The sequence below is a fragment of the Notechis scutatus genome, chromosome 2 (genome assembly GCF_049901735.1).
Source record: "Notechis scutatus isolate UNSWTSFEM ecotype Mainland chromosome 2, rNotScu1.2, whole genome shotgun sequence".
Taxonomy (NCBI): Eukaryota; Metazoa; Chordata; class Lepidosauria; order Squamata; family Elapidae; genus Notechis; species Notechis scutatus.
Genome location: NC_142010.1, coordinates 256854338 through 256871205, shown reverse-complemented (window position 1 = coordinate 256871205; position 16868 = coordinate 256854338). Strand labels below are relative to the sequence as shown.

Sequence of the window (16868 nt, the reverse complement as noted above, 5' to 3'; positions counted from 1 at the left end):
ATCTAACAGGATCCTTGGAGGGCACTTTTTAAAAACTTTATTCAGAAATAAAATCACCAAAATCATCCGAACCTGTGCTATAATGAAAGGACCTTCTTAGTTTGAGAACCGCAAATAGGTATCCAGATTTGGACAGAAAGGGAATTGTATGGCAGTAGATGGAAACATGAGGTTCACCTCTGACAAAAGTATGTTGGAATGCATTCAAAGAACATGCTAAATTCATAAACTCGCCCTTTATGTTTCAACTTTCCCTGCGAGGTTATATAATCATACTGAGTAATGTTGAGACAAGCCGGGCATGCTTTAACAAGGATTTCTGAAATTTGGATTCAAATTTGGATTGGCGGAACTGTAGAGCTGATTCATCCCAGCTAAGGGTGTGCCTTCTCTGATATTTGCTCACACTCTTTGCTTTACTGTCTCTCCTTGAACGATCTTGAATTTCCTGAAATAATTTATGGAGAACTGACAAATCGGATGCTTCTCTGTATATTGTTGTGCCTGTGTGTTCAGGTGCATCGATGAAATGCTCTTAAGCCAGAGACCTCCTTGGGGGAAAAGGAACATCACATCACATTGTGATTTTCAAGAGCCTCAGTAAACCCAGTAAACACAGATGGAGGATATAAAAGCGACATACCACTCACGCATCATCACAAAATCTCCAGAACCGTCAAGCCTACAAACTTGAAATTTGGCACGTATGTTCCACTTGGCTTCTAGGTGCTCACTAAGAAAGGATTTTTTGAAATGACCATCAGAGCATTAGTACTTCCTATATTATTATTATTAACACGCTCTGATGCTAAGGAGTTCTACTCCCCCTCCCCACCTGAAAAGAAATATGTTCCAAATACAAAACACAAGCAGAGGAGAGGAGGTTCAGTTTCAGTTTCACAGCACCAAGCAGCTTTAGTACAGAACAGTTGAGCTAAGCCACGCCTACGCTCCTTGTTGTCTCCTTGCTCACACAGCAAATACTGTTTCAGTTTCCAAACAGCCCTCAATTCTCTCACACACTGACAGGATGCTACCCAGCTGAATATCGATGGATGCTGGTAGGCAGAAACAAATCCCCCCCCGTTATTTTCCTCCCCGAAAACTAAGCCCGACCACATAGTTTTGTAGCAAAGCACGGGTATCGAGCTAGTATCTATATAGGGAAGGGCAAAACAAGAGACTACAGGTAATCCTCAACTTACAACCATTCGTTTAATGACCGTTCAAAGGTATAATAGCGCTGAAAAAAGTGGCTTTTTCTCACGAATTTTGCAGCGTCCCCATGGTCACATGATCAAAATTTGGACGCTTGGCAATTGGCATGTATTTTGGCAATGCCCTGGGTCATGTGATCCCTTTTTGTGACCTTCTAACAAGTAAATTCAAAGGGGAAGCCAGATTCACTTAACAACCGTGTTATTAACAGCTGCAATGATTCTCTCAACAATTATTGGGGCAAGAATGGTTATAAAATGGGACAAAAAAACCTCACTTCACAGCTGTCTTGCTTAACAACCTAAATTTCGGGTTCAGTTGTGGTTGAAAGTCGAAAACTACCTGCATCATCAGTCGTAACTGCATTTCTTTTGAGGGGATGACAATGCAACGATATAAAAGATAATCCTCGACTTACGACTTATAATTGAGGGGGGGGGGGGGGGGGGGGGGGGGGGGGGGGGGGGGGGGGGGGGGGGGGGGGGGGGGGGGGGGGGGGACCTGACCATTATGGTCACAAGTCAGGATGGATGTAAAGTAGATCATCACGTGACTGGGCCATTTGAATAATCTTTTTTTTTTTTTTTGCAGTAATTCTTAAGTGTGCACAGCAGTCTTAAAGCAAACGTCAGCTTTGGAAACCATATTGTACCTAGAAGCTTCCACATCTTAGTGCCTGGGAATTTTGGGAGGGGGGCTTTCTAGAGAGCTGGAAGTCTAGACATAAGCACATTCTTCTTCTAAAGTCAAGGACGAGTTATCCTGCACCTGGAAAAGAGCATCTGGAGGAATGTCTCCAGTTGGGACTACGAATGATTGGACCATGTGATGGACAGGTGGGTGCAGAGGATGGGCTTTTGATTTTCAGTTACGAAGGGAAAACCCAGAACTCTAAGATTCAGGTTTTCCCATGTTGGAAGAAATATCCTTCTGGGTTCAGTTCCAAGTGGACACTGGAAACATGGAGACTGTTTGGAAAGATGGTTTAATGGAGGACCAGGACCACATGGCTTGGAGCTCCAACGTGAAAAGGACGACCACATGCTTCAAGGTGAAGGAAAAGATCAAGAAGAAGAAGGAGGGCTGAAAGTGCCTGGGTTTTATACCCTCTGTTGAGATTTGAATTTGAGCTTGTATTCTGATTGGTTGTCAAGACTCCCATGGGGCCATGCAGGGGCAACTCTGTAGGCTGTCCTGAGTCCCAGGCTTGGTTGAGCCTTGCTGGAGGATGATGTCATGAAGAGGGCTTTGGGCAATTCCTATAGCTCTACCTGTAGATCTTTGTTATGTAAAATATTCTGGCCCAGGCCTTCATGGCCCATCCATTAACAAAAGTGGGGGTGAGCTTCTGCTTCTGAGGCGAGTTTCTGCTTCTGAGTTTCTACTCTTTTTAGGGGAAATATTCTGCCTTTTTAATATTTCCTAGGATATTTCAATTTTCTAGGAGAGGGGTGGGTGATAATTTCCTACACCCAAATGTGCCAATATGACTTCTCTTAATAAATTCTTATTTGGATGGACTTTGTTTCTGAATGCTGCAAGGAAATGAGGAGTTTCATTGGAACTGTGACAATTGCAATTGTTACATGAGCAATCACAATGATTAAATTAACCCATTGTTCTCTGTGAGCCAGGTTTTGCCAGAAACTGGAACCAACCACTGGTTTTCGGGGAGGGGGGGATCTAAACCGTGGTGATTTTTCCTAACCAAATGAAGGATTTTGTATTCCTCTTGCTGAAATTCAGGGTTTCTGCCCATAGCACTATTTTTTGGAAATCTTTCTGAATCTTGATGTTGTCTATATATGGAACAGGTTTTTTTTAAAAAAGCTTGGGCTTTGAGAACACAATAAGGCTGCCATTTTGATTTATTTTTACCTTCCTGAGGTCTCCTAGGCCTCGCCCTGCGCAATATTGAAAAAGCTTGGGTTTGGGTAATTTGCTGAATTTCTAATTATCTAGGCATTCCTTGACTGATAACAGTTCGTTTAGTGACCGTTCAAAGTTACAACAACACCACAAAAAAGTCACTTATAACCATTTTTCACATTTACAACCGTTGCAGCATCCCAAAGTTATGTGATCAAAATTCAGACGCTTGGCAACAGACTCATATTTATCACGGTTGTGGTGTCCTTGGTGTCAGCTTTGGAAGCCATATTGAGACGAGATGCTTCCACATTGTTGCATTCTTGAGCCTGGGAAAATGGGAGGGGGGATTTCTTGGAGTGTATGTGGTTAGACATAATAGCATTCTTCTTCTAAGTCAAGGTCATGTTATTTCTGCACCTGGGTGAGAGGGTGTGATGCGATGATAGGTGCAGGGTGTGATGACCCCGGGCGTGGCACAAAAATAACAAAGTCACAAAAGTAGATAAATTCCCTTTAATATCTCCAACTTGGCTCTCAATGTCCAGTTATCTTCGGCTGGAGATCAAACTCTTCCAAAAACAGTCTACGAAGGGCAGAAATATGGAGTGGGATACGACAGGGTTAACTACCAGTTCGGGATTTATGAACTTCCCTGCACGCTGTGAGCCACACGCTTGTAAATCGTCATCAGCATGCTGTGTGCAGAGACGCAGCCTTTGAAACAGCCCTGTTTTCCTGCTTTTTCAACTGCAGCTGTGCCTCGTTCGGCAGATGAAGTTGAAAAATCAGGAAATAAAGATCAGGTAAGAGCCCGGGGGGACAGGCGGGCAAAAACATCAGCAGACATAGAACCAGTTCTATGTCTGCTGCTCTTCAGAGCTACCGGTACTACAGAGATGGACAGAAGCGGTAGAAACCCACCCCTGCCAGAAATGCAGTCCCAACCCAAAGCAAAGATAAATTGGAAATAAAAACAACAACACAAACCACGCTGAAGTAATTAACACAATTAGCCAGATGAATATCGATGGATGCTGGTAGGCAAGGCACAATTCCCCCCCCCCCCTTATTTTCCACCCCCCTAAACTAAGCCCAATCACATAGTTTTATAGTGAAACACAGATATAGAGCTAGTTGGTCATAAGTCCCCTTTTTCAGGTTGGTCGTAACTTAGAGCAGTCACTAAGTGAGCAGGTCATAAGTTGAGTACTACCTGTATACTGATTAAAAAGTTGACTGAGGTTTACCTTTTGAGACAAAACAGGGTTCTTCAAACATGGTTTATTGGTACATCACAACTCCAAACTGTAAATCTTGGTCAATAAAGGCCAGCGGGTTGGAATCACAAAAAGTTGAAAAGGCAATGGTTTCATGTAATATTTAGTGCAATACAAGTGGCCTTTGCTTAATGACTTCCCTCTTTTAGTGGCCATTCAAACTTATATGGCAGTGGACAAAATAGTCTTGGTTGCCACAAAGAAGAACGGGTCAAATTATTCTCCAAAGCACCTGAAGGCAGAACAAGAAGCAATGGATGGAAACTAATCAAAGAGAAAAGCAACCTTGAATTAAGGAGAATCTTCCCAACAGTGAGAACAATTAACCCGGGGAACAGCTGGCCTCCAGAAATCATGGGTGCTCCATCACTGGATGTTTTTAAGAAGACACTGAACAGCCACTTGTCCGGAATGGTATAGGACAGGGGTGTGATTCTACCAGTTCGCACCTATTCGCAAGAACCAGTTGTTAGCATTCTAAGCAGTTTGGAGAACGGGTTGTCAGAAGAAATTACTGGCCTAATCCTGTAAGGAAGACAGGAAGGAAACATTCTGGTGTTGCTTACAGAAACTGCCTCTCCGTTAACCCTTATCTTGGCAGGACTAGACTTCCTGTCTCAGGAACGTCTCTGGAGTTTTTCCCCCCTCCTTTGCTAGTACTTTGTTTGTGTGGAGTGACCATTCAAAGTTACAATGGCACTGAAAAAAGTGACTTATGACCATTTTTCACACTTACAACTGTTGCAGCATCCCCATAGTCACGAGAGGCCAGGCGAGGAGATGCGTGCCTCGATGTGAGTGATATTGAGTTGGCCACACCCAGCCAATAACATGACCACCAAGCCATGCCCACCACCTAAGCCACGCCCACAGAACCGGTTGTTAAAAAGTTTGAATCCCATGCCTGGTATAGGGTCTCCTGCTTGAGGAGGGGGTTGGAGTAGAACAGGGGTCACTAACCTTTTTGTCTTCAGGGACCACCAAATTCATAATTTTAAATCCCACGGACCAGAGACCCTGGGAAAATCCCCAAAAAATCTGCAGGAAAATTCCCCGCCCTGTTTTCCTACCGATCGATCATTCTTTACTTGGGATTGCAGGATACCATCTTCTGCTCCGTTCTCAGGGGGAGAGAGAGAGACTTTTGGCTTCATGCAAGGAAAGCAGCAGAAGCAGCAGAAATCTTTCTCTCCCCCAAACTCCGCCAGAAATGAGTCTTTGTGAGACTTGTCACGCCGGCGCAGCCTCTTGGAGCAGGATGCCTTGCAGGTTCCCAAAGACTCATTTCTGGCGGAGTTTGGGGGAGAGAAAGAAAGACTTTTGCTGCTTTCCTTGCGTGCAGCCAAAAGCAGAAGAAGAAAGAAGTGGAAAGAAGCAGCCAGTGGCCAGGCCAGGCACGTGGGGCAAGTGGGGCAAGTTCCCCCCTCCGCCCTTTCCCTCCTCCCCTCACTACCTCGTGTTGTTCGCAGTGCAAGCAACGCAAGCCTTGTGTTCCCGCGGGCCATGTGAGCGGCGTAGCCCTTGTGTTTCTGCACAGCCTGGATTAGTTAGTTTACTTTATTGTCGTTGCCCCTCGTACAACGAAATCAAACACCATCTCCAGTGCACATCATGACCATGAAAATAAACATCAACACACATCCTTCATACTCCACATTAGTTGCTGGGGAGGATGCTTTGGGGATGACAGTTGGGGAGCACCAACATTTTCTTGCGGGCCACCAGTGGTCCCTGGGCCACTGGTTGGCGACCACTGGACTAGTCCCTTCCAACTCTGTTATTCTGTCAGCTTTGCAATCACTCCTAGAACCCGTGACTGTTGCTGTGTGTCCGTCCCCCCCACTCACATGAGTGTGATTTCGGTGCTGGGCACGCGTTTATCAGGGTCGCAACATTCCTCAGTCATGGGATCACCATTTGCAATCTTCACCGCCAGCTTCGGATGAGCAGATCAATGGAGAAGCTGTCAGGAAGTCTCCAGTCATGGTCACATGAGGGGCTTAAAGATTGTGGGCGATTTAATGATTTTTAGAGGAAGTCGAGCATGATGACATGATGTCTCACTTAACTACTATGTCATTTAGTGACTGAGCCATCTTCACAAATGCCCCTGGTAATGACCTTCCCAGCTGCCTTCTGACAAAAAAAAGTCAATGGGGGGGGATAATGGATTTGCTTAACAACCGTATGCTTCACTTAACGACTGCCGTGATTTGCTTAACAACTGTGAGCCAAAGGTTGCAAAAACTCACTTTAAAATGTCTTGCTTAACAATGGAAATGTTGGGCTCAATTGTGGTCATAAGTCAAGGACTATCTGTATTCAGAGACACATTTTCACAGGTAATAGCCCATAAAAGTGATATCTGAAAGTAATCACTCTTAGAAGCAGCATTCAGATAATAGATAATCAGAGTTGGAAGGGACCTTGTAGGTCATCTAGTCCAACTCCCCACCCAAGCAGGAGACCCTACACCATTTCTGACAAATGGCAGTCCAATCTCTTCTTGAAAGTCTCAAGTGATGATGCTCCCACAACTTCTGAGGGCAACTTCTGTTCCATTGGTTGATTGTTCTCCCTGTCAGAAAGTTTCTCCTTATTTCCAGGTTGAATCTCTCCTTGTTCAGTTTCCATCCATTATTCCTTGTCTGGTCTACAGGCACTTTAGAAAATAGCTTGACCCCCTCTTCCTCTCTGTAGCAGCCCCTCAAATATTGGAAGACTGCTATCCTGTCTCCCCTGGTCCTTCTCTTCACTAGACTAGCCAAGCCCAGTTCTTGTAACCGTTCTTCATATGTTTTAGTCTCCAGTCCCCTAATCATCCTGGTTGCTCTTCTCTGCACTCTTTCTAGAGTCTCAACCTCTTTCTTATAGTGTGGTGACCAAAACTGCATGCAGTACTCTAGGTGTGGCCTTACTAAGGCTTTATAGAGTGGTATTAGTACCTCACTTGATCTTGATTGTATCCCTCTGTTAATGCAATTAGGATTGCATTAGCTTTTTTGGCTGCTATTGCACACTGCTGGCTCATATTTAGCTGGTTGTCCACTAAAGACTCCAAGATCCCTGTCACAGTTATTGCTATTGAGCCTGGTTTCATCCAGTCTGCATGTGTCCTTTTGATTTTTCTTGCCTAAGAAAGACATCAGCAAAAATGCATCATAAGGGTTCCTCTTCCAATTTCCCTTTCAGTCCACTGTCCCCCAAATTTAATCAACTTTCCCTCTAAGCACCTCCTTCTGATCTCCATCTTCAGTGTTCACTGAAGTACAGTGTTTTGTTTTTTTTGAAAAGATTTTTCATATGTTTTACCTGGAAGAAATTGAGGTTGCTTATTCCATTATAAGAATTTTTTTTTTTTTAAAGCACTTTTGCAGCCCTACAGCTCAGTGTCAGAAACCTGATAGGTCTTCAGCAAACATGGTAAGACAAGGTTCTTCTTCCCACACTTACTAAGTAGAATTTAATTGGCTTGCAAATGAAGAAGACTGGAAGTAACCATGTCACAAATAGCGTTGAAAGGCCCTGTTGAAAGCATGTTGTTCCCTTGCTGAAAAAAAAAATGCACATCAATGGAAACCACCTGTGTCAAAAAACCAGGTCTCCAGTATTGTGATGGATGGATGAAAAGCCACTGTTAGGAACACTGCTCGAGTTGAGGTGATCTTGAGCAAAATGTTGTTTGGATTTCCCTTCCCTCTATTTTTTCCTTCCTTTCTCCCTCCCTCCCTCCCTTCCTATTTCTGCCATCTTCTTCTTTCCCTCCCTCTTTCCCTGCTTTCTGTCTAATTTTCTTTCTTTTCTTTTTCTTTCTTTCTCTCTTTCTTTCTCCTTCCTTCCTTCCCTTTTGTGCCCTCTCCTTCTTCTTTCCCTCCCTCATTCCCTCTCTTTCCCTGCTTTCTGTTTCTCTGTCTAATTTTCTTTCTTTTCTTTTGCTTTCTTTCTGTTTCTCTCTCTCTCTCTCCTTCTCTCCTTCCCACCCATTTGTGCTGTCTCCTTCTTCTTTCCCTCACTCGTTCCCTCTCTTTCCCTGCCTTTGGCTCTCTAATTTTCTTTCTTTCTTTCTTTCTTTCTTTCTTTCTTTCTTTCTTTCTTTCTTTCTTTCTTTCTTTCTTTCTTTCTTTCTTTCTTTCTTTCTTTCTTTCCTTCCTTCCTTCCTTCCTTCCTTCCTTCCTTCCTTCCTTCTTTCTTTCTCTTTCCTTCCTTCCTTCCTTCCCATGTGTGCCATCTCCTTCTTCTTTCCCTCCCTCATTCCCTCTCTTTCCCTGCCTCCCGTCTGTCTAATTTTCTAATTTTCTTTTTTCTTTCTTTCTTTCTTTCTCCTTCCTTCCTTCCCTTTTGTGCCCTCTCCTTCTTCTTTCCCTCACTCTTTCCCTCTCCTCCCTGCCTTTTGTCTATCTAATTTTCTTTTTTCTTTCTTTCCTTTTTCTTTCTTTCTCTTTTTCTCTCTCCTTCCTTCCTTCCTTCCCATGTGTGCCATCTCCTTCTTCTTTCCCTCCCTCATTCCCTCTCTTTCCCTGCCTTTTGTCTGGCTAATTTTCTTCTTTCTTTCTTTCTTTCTTTCTTTCTTTCTTTCTTTCTTTCTTTCTTTCTTTCTTTCTTTCTTTCTTCTTTCTTTTCTTTCTTTTCTTTCTTTCTTCTTTCTTCCCTTCTCTCTTTCCTTCCGTTCTTCCTTCCCATGTGTGCCATCTCCTTCTTCTTTCCCTCCCTCATTCCCTCTCTTTCCCTGCCTTTTGTCTGTCTGTGTGTCTAATTTTCTTTCTTTTTCTCTTTCTTTCTCTCTCCCTCTCTCCTCCCTCCCTTCTTTTTCTTTCCTCCCTTCCCTCTCCTCTGCTCCCTTGCTTTTTCCTTCTAGCGTCTCCTTCTCTTCTCTCCTTCTCCCACCCCCTTTTTCTTTCTCTCTCCCCTCTGCCCCAAATCTTTTATTTCTCTCTTTCCTTCAACTTTTAAGAAAAACTAGGAGGACCTTGCTCAAGGCTAATCTAGTTGAAGGGCTAATCTACTTGAACGGCACCAACATTATCTTCAGGGCCTGGAGGGTGATAACCCAGTCTCTTTTAGATTCAGTTGCAGCTGAATGACCTTGGCTAAGCGGGGCAGCTTGTACTTGGACAGAGATAACCAAGGCATCTCGGGCTAAGATGGAAAGTTCAAAGAAACGCCCCAGAAGGCGGCAAGAGGAACCTTCACCTGCCCCCATACTATCAGTAAAAAAAGTAGTACAGTTATTCCTCGACTTACGACCACAATTGAGCCCAAAATTTCTGTTGCTAAGCGAGACATTTGTTAATTGAGTTTTTGCCCCATTTTATCACTTTTTTTTGCCACCGTTGTTTGTTTGTTTATTTATTTATTTATTTATTTGATTTGCCAATTGTTTACAAGATAATAAGTATAAGTGTATACATAGTTGTGAATACATGAAATGGGTACATATAAGAAAAATAAAAGAAGAATAAGAGAAACAATAGGACAAGGACGGTAGGCATGTTGGTTCAGGGAATCACTGCCGTCGTTAACTTAGTGACACGGTTGTTAAATGAATCCGGCTCCCCCATTGCCCTTTGCTTGTCCGGTCACAAAAAGATGATCACAGGAGTCACTGCAACCGTCATAAATATGAGTCAGTTGCCAAGTAGCCGAATTTTGATCACGTGACCACGGGGGAACGCCGCAACTGTCATGAATGTGAAATAAACGGTCGTAAGTCACTTATTTCACTGCCATTGTAACTTTGAATGGGTACGAAACAAAGGATTGTAACTTGAAAGGTTCCCATCGCACATACGTGCTAGTTATTTCCAGCTCTAGGGGGCGGTGCTCATCTCCGTTACAAAGCTGAAGAACCACGTTGTCCAAAGACGTCTCCGTGGTCATGTAGCCCGCATGACTAAAGGCCGAAGGCGCACGGAATGCTGTTCCCTTCCCCCCAAAGGGGTCCCTATTTTTCTACTTGCATTTTTTAACATGCTTTCGAACTGCTAGGTTGGCAGAAGCTGGGACCAATAACGGGAGCTCACTCCATTACGCGTCACTAGGGATTCGAACTGCTGAACTGCCAACCTTTCTGATCAACAAGCTCAGCGTCTTAGCCCCTGAGCCACATCTGGCAACAGCAAACTCTCTGCCCCTCAAGGAACATTTTAGAAGAGGTCAACTGTTCTAAAAGAGTTTGGGCCATCTGCAAAACCAAACTCAAATCCCAGCCTGGCATCTCTCTTCTCCGGATCGGGAGTTCAGGGTGCAACCTCGGCTCCATTTCTTTCAGCCAAGTTGGGTGTGGAAGCCCTACATGCAGGAGCAGAGGAAGGAGAAGAGGAAGGGGAAGGGGGAAAAGACCCCTTGGGCTTTTCATCCTGACCAGATCTACAGGTTGTCCCAAAGGTGCTTTTTTTTCCAAGAGGCAACTGGACTTTCTGGTTTTTTTCTTTGAAGAGGTTTTGCTTCTCATCCAAGAAGCTTCATCAACTCTGCAGTCCAGTTGCCTCTTGAAAAACAAAAAAACAAAAAAGGATCTTTGGGACAACCATGACCCCGATGATTGAGAACCCACAGGTTGTTTGTGCCTGGACCTGGACAAGGGTGAAGTTCCCTCCTTGGCTTTTGAGAAGTTGAAGGCCAGAGGTCTTGGTCTACAGCACAAGGACGTTGTACCAAACGACAATCCCACTCTGAAAATATGGAGCCTGACTTTACTGCCTCCTTCTGCCCAGGGATGAGACCCCCACTCACTTCCACCAAGATCTCTAGGTGGATAAGGTGGACCTTCACCTGAAGATCTCTAAGCTTCAGGTGAAAGTCCACCTTTTCTCATTTCCCACTAGATCCCCAACCAGTTGCCGGGGTCGTGGGGGGGCATCTCTGCAAGCATCCCCCACAGAAACACTGCTTCTTGTTGTGAGAGAGAGAGTGAGAGTGAGTGTGTGTGTGTGTGAGAGAGTGTGTGTGAGAGTGTGTGTGTGAGAGAGAGAGAGAGTGAGAGTGTGTGTGTGTGAGAGAGAGAGAGTGTGTGTGAGAGAAGAGTGTGTGTGAGAGAGAGTGTGTGTGTGAGAGAGTGAGAGTGTGTGTGTGTGTGTGTGAGAGAGAGAGTGTGTGTGAGTTAGTGTGTGTGTGTGTGTGAGAGAGAGAGAGTGTGTGAGTGTGTGTGTGAGAGAGAGAGAGTGTGTGTGAGAGTGAGTGTGTGTGAGAGTGACTGAGTGTGTGTTTGTGTGAGTGTGTGTGTGTGTGTGTGAGAGAGAGAGAATGAGTGTGTGTGTGTGAGAGAGAGAGTGAGTGTGTTTGTGTGAGAGTGAGTGTGAGTGTGAGTGTGAGTGAGAGAGAGAGAATGTGTGTGTGTGAGTGTGTTTGTGAGTTAGTGTGTGTTTGTGTGAGAGTGAGTGTGTGTGTGAGAGAGAGTGAGTGTGTTTGTGTGAGAGTGTATGTGAGAGAGAGAGTGAGTGTGTGTGTGTGTGTGTTTGTGAGAGTTAGTGTGTGTTTGTGAGAGTGAGTGAGTGTGTGTGTGTGTGTTTGTGAGAGTTAGTGTGTGTTTGTGTGAGAGAGAGTGAATGTGTGTGTATGTGTGAGAGAGAGTGAGTGTGTGTGTGTGTGTGTGAGAGTGTGTGTGTGAGAGAGAGAGTGAGTGTGTGTGTGTGTGTGTGTGTGTGTGTGTGTGTGTGTGTGTGTGTGAGAGAGAGAGAGTCCCAGAGCCACCGGATCCTCCACAGTCCCGCGTTGCTTCGCCCGGTGGAAGAGGCTGATCTCCCCACCCACCCACCCTCTCTTGGCGCCCAGCCCGGTTTACCACCACACCCCCCATTCGCAGGTGGGTGTGTCGCCGCTTCATTGAGGCTTCTGCCCGGCTTTCGCTCGACGTCAGGGAGGCGTGACCAATCAGCGCCCGGGAGCCGAAGCCACCGGAGTCCCGTCCCCCTCTGGCCATGGGTCAGGTGACGCGCCCACTCGCCTATTTAGAAAGGACCCCCTCCTCCCCCTCCTTATGCCGCCCCACCAAAGAGGAACGTCCGCCCGGGCTGCTGCTGCTGCTGCTGCTGCTGCTGCTTCGGCCGCTCTTTGCTCTTCTCTTTGCCTCGCGCTGCCCACGTTGCTCCGGGACTCCCGCCGTCCAGCCCAGCCCAGCCCAGCCCAGCCCAGCCCCGCCAGCCGAACCAAGCCCTCGCGGTGCCGGAGCGCGGAGAAAGAGCGATGCGCGCTTGCCTATCCCTGCTGCCGCTCCTGCTGAGCCTCAGGAGCGGTGCTGCTCTCGGACACCGCCTGGGAGCCGCCTCCTCGGAGCGCAGCGAAGGTACCCAATCGGGAGGCTGTGAGGTCGATCGCTGGTAGAGGCAGATGTTTGGAATAGGCTCTCCTGCTCGAGCAGCGGGGGTTGGACTAGATGACCTCCAAGGTCTTTTCCAAACTCTGTTATTCAATGATCTATGTATGACCTGCAGCGGGAGATCATCGGGCGCCTTGGAAGCCCTGCCCAGGGATGGGGAGCGCACGCAGCGAGGGGAAGATCCGCGTGTGTCCTCCGATGCCCCCGTCCGGCCAGGCTGGAGGTGGAGTGGGGGGTGGGGGAGGGAGGAGGACACGGTCAACCACGGTTAATTGGGAAGGCTTCCCGGTTAGGGTTAGGTCGGACCCCCAGCCTGTTGAGGGGTGTCTCTCCCTTCGCGGGTCCACCGAACGTCTCCAGCCAGGCACCCGGTGGGCGCGGAAGGGGGGAAGGCACGGCGGATCGAGGCTTCTGGGGATGAATCTCCCCTTGATCGTGACTTGAAGCTTCTCCCCCCGCACGACAAGGGATCCTTTAGGGGGTCGAGGGAGGGAATTGAGGGGGGTCGCCAGTCTCCAGCCAGGCTTGATCACAACTTGGAGCTACTATTTCCTCCCCCCACCGACAAGGGATCCTTTGGGGGCGGAGATCGGGGGTGGGGGCATTGACGGGGGTCGCCAGCTTCCAGCCAGGCACCGGGTGGGCGCGGAAGGGGGAGGAAGGCACGGCGGATCGAGGCTTCTGTGGATGAATCTCCGCTTGATCACAACTTGAGGCGGTTTTTCCCGACAAGGAATCCTTTGAAGGGGGTCGGAGGGGAATTGAGGGGAGGGGGGGTCGCCGGTCCCCAGCGAGGCACCCGGTGGACGAGGAAGGGGGAGGAGGCAAAGGCGATCGAGGCTTCTGTGGAGGAGTCCCCACTTGGTCGTAACTTGAAGCTCCCCCCCCCCCGACAACGGATCCTTTAGGGCAGGGGTCTCCAACCTTGGCAACTTTAAGCCTGGCGGACTTCAACTCCCAGAATTCCCCAGCCAGCTGGCTGGAGACCCCTGCTAGGGGTCGAGGGGGTCGAGGAGGGGAATTGAGGGGGGTCGCCAGTCTCCAGCCAGGCTTGATCACAACTTGGAGCTACTTTCCTCCCCCTCCCGACAAGGGATCCTTTGGGGGTCGGGTGATGGGGAAGATGGAGAGGGATTAAGGAGGGGACGGTTGTGTGTGTCAGGAGATCGGTGACTGTTAATCGGAGGTGGGGGGGAAAGGGGGGGCGCGATGCACGTGAGAACCCGAGAGCCAACCCGGGTTTGATAATCGGGCGAACGAATCGCCCCGGAGAACGGCGGGGTTGGAGTCTTTTGCATAAAACGCTCGAGAGATTTTCCTTGCTCGGATCCACTCCCGGATGAATCTCTTCACTTCTCTGGAAAAAGTGGAAGTGGAACTTTTCTGCAACTTTGGCGAGGAAAGCTTTTTTGTGTGCAAGATTTGGGTTTTAAGAGTTTGCAACCACCTGCCCTCGAGGTGCAATTGATACACTGTACTGGGTTCCCCTGCAAAAACCCTCGTGGGTTTTGTATCGTTGTTTTGTTTTGTTTTGTTTCCTTTTGCCTGAAACGGGACTGCAAAGGCTGCGATTCTGCATCCCGTGTTGGGAGTTAAAGAGTCGTTGAATGCACTGGCTGTACACGTGTCACTAAGTCCCGGTCTAACCACGCTTTATGGAAGCAGCAACCACTATAGCGTGGAGACTTCAGTCGTTGCACTAAGACACCAGCAAGCAAATCGTACGATGTGACGTGAAGCAGAATGATAGGATCGCTTCTAAATATAGGGCAACTCTATCGGTGGTCTTGTTTTAGTCAGGTGTTTTGGTGACGTTTGCTGAGTCCGCTCTTGATTTATAATAATAGATTCGCGATTTCAGATAGTTGATTTCAGATAGTTGAAGGCGTTATCAACCCAACTAGCTGGAAAGCTAGAAAGGCTCGAGATGTAGCAAAATTGTAGTTTATTCTGCTTTGGAAGAGGCATTAAATTGCACTGTCAACAATAGCAAAAAATGTGGGTGATGCTTCATTTTTTAAAAAATTTGCCTTGTGGTACAAACTCATCTTGAATTCAAATGGTCTGATCAATAAGTTCTCCTGTTGTTTATCTCCTCCCCCAATTCATAGAATAGAATAGAATAGAATAGAATAGAATAGAATAGAATAGAATAGAATAGAATAGAATAGAATAGAATAGAATAGAATAGAATAGAATAGAATAGGGGTTCTTTATTGGCCAAGTGTGATTGGACACATAAGGAATTTGTCTTGGTGTAAATGCTCTCAGTGTACATAAAAGGAAAGATACATTCGTCAAGAGTCAAGAATCATAAGGTTCAACACTTAATAATACTGTCCTAAGCAATCAAACCATACTAGGAAACAGTCAATATAAATCGTAAGGATACAAGCGACAAAGTTACAGCCCTACAATCACAAGTGGGAGGGGATGGGTGATAAGGAGTGATGAGAAGATTAACAGTAGCGTACACTGTGTAAATAGTTGAACAGTGTTGAGGGAATTATTTGTTTAACAGAATGATGGCATTCGGGGAAAAACTGTTCTTGTGTCTAGTTTTTCTGGTGTGCAGTGCTCTGTAGTGTCGTTTTGAGGGTAGGAGTTGAAACAGTTTATGTCCAGGATGTGAGGGGTCTGTAAATATTTTTACACCCCTCCTTTCCTTCATTCCAGCGGTCTCCAAACTCGGAGTTCCAAAGTGAAAAAGATGATCACATGGTGTGCAACTTCCTCAAACAGTGAGATATGAAGATGTCGTCCAGGGCTGGTAGCTGGAGCCCGATGATATTCTGGGCAGTTTTAATAATTCTCTATAGATTTTTTTTGTCCACTACAGAACTGCTCCCATACCACGCAAGAATGCCATACGTCAGGACATTCTCAATGGTGCTGCAGTAGCAGGGCAGAAGTAGATGCTGAGGTAGATCACTATGCTAAATAACTAATTCCCACAACACAGTCAAATTAACTACTAAGACTGTATTACTATTCTTCTCATCCTTACTAGCATCCATCTCTTCCCACTTATGGCTATATCCATGTTGCTTGTATCTTTCTGACTTACGTTGTTTTTATTGTTGCCTAGTACGATTTGATTGCTTATTAGTATCCTATGACTATCACTAAGTGTGGTATCTTGTGATTCTTGATAAATATATTTTATTTTTTTCTTTATGTACACTGAGAGCATATACACCAAAGACAAAACGCCTTCTGTGTCAATCACTCTTGGCCAACCAACGATTCTATAACCTTCGATAACTGGGCTACTCGTTTATCAGCTGCCGTGATTCACTTAACAACTGTGGCAAGAAAGGTCGTAAAATGGGGCAAAACTCGCTTAACCAATGTCTCACTTCACAACAGAAATGTTGGACTCCATTCTGGTCAAGGACTCCCTGTACTCTTGGGATGTTTGAGGGAACGTTTGAAGAAGTTACCTTCAGGAAAGCTTGTTTCTTCTGACGTGGGTTGAGTCTAGGCTGCTCAACAGGTTTTATGACTACAAGGGGTAGGAGAGCAACAGAAAACCCAGCTGCCACTATAGATAGTGTAATAATAATAATAACAACTCTTAATTGCAGTTGCCTATTGCTATTTCAGCTTCGGTTATCTTGCAAATTAAGCTGAAGCTTTTGTAAGGTCACTATCACACACACCTGCAAGTATAGGCCTGTTTCACCTCTGCTCCTCTTCCGGAGCAACAGTGATGCTTCTCAAGCTGAAAGTCCCCAGAAGACAATGTTTCACTTTTAACAGATAACAGATAATCCGAGTTGGAAGGGACCTTGTAGGTCATCTAGTCCAACCCCCCCGGCCTAAGCAGGAGACCCTACACCAGGGGTCCCCAACCACCGGATCCCCGGACCGGTACCGGTCCGTGGATCATTTTTTACCGGGCCGCAAAGCTTGGGCGCCGCCATCTTATTTCGACGGCGCTTCCGGGTTTTCGGTTGCTTCCGGGTTTTCGGTTGGAAAGTGCTTCCTGGTTTTCAGTTGGAAAGCGGCGTTTGGGTGCTCGTGGCTTAGTTTCGTCGAAGAGGGGGGGGGCGGCTTCGAATGAAGAGCTGTCCTGATGGCGGTGGAGTCTCGTGTTACTCAGGTACCGGTCCGTGGAAGAATAAATAATCGTGAAACCGGTCCCTGGTTCAAAAAAGGTTGGGGGCCACTGCCCTACACCATTT

At 46.4% G+C, this 16868-nt stretch overlaps 1 protein-coding gene across 1 annotated transcript in view; it reads left to right on the top strand.

Annotated features, from left to right (window-relative positions):
- The first annotated feature begins 12269 nt into the window (after window positions 1–12269).
- The window catches only part of LIPG (lipase G, endothelial type), a 29721-nt gene continuing 25122 nt past the window's right edge, over window positions 12270–16868 (top strand). Inside the window, exon 1 of the mRNA XM_026666336.2 lies at window positions 12270–12648. Within this exon, the coding sequence (XP_026522121.2) occupies window positions 12549–12648 (100 nt within the window). The 5' untranslated portion in view covers window positions 12270–12548. The remainder of the gene's footprint in view (window positions 12649–16868) is intronic.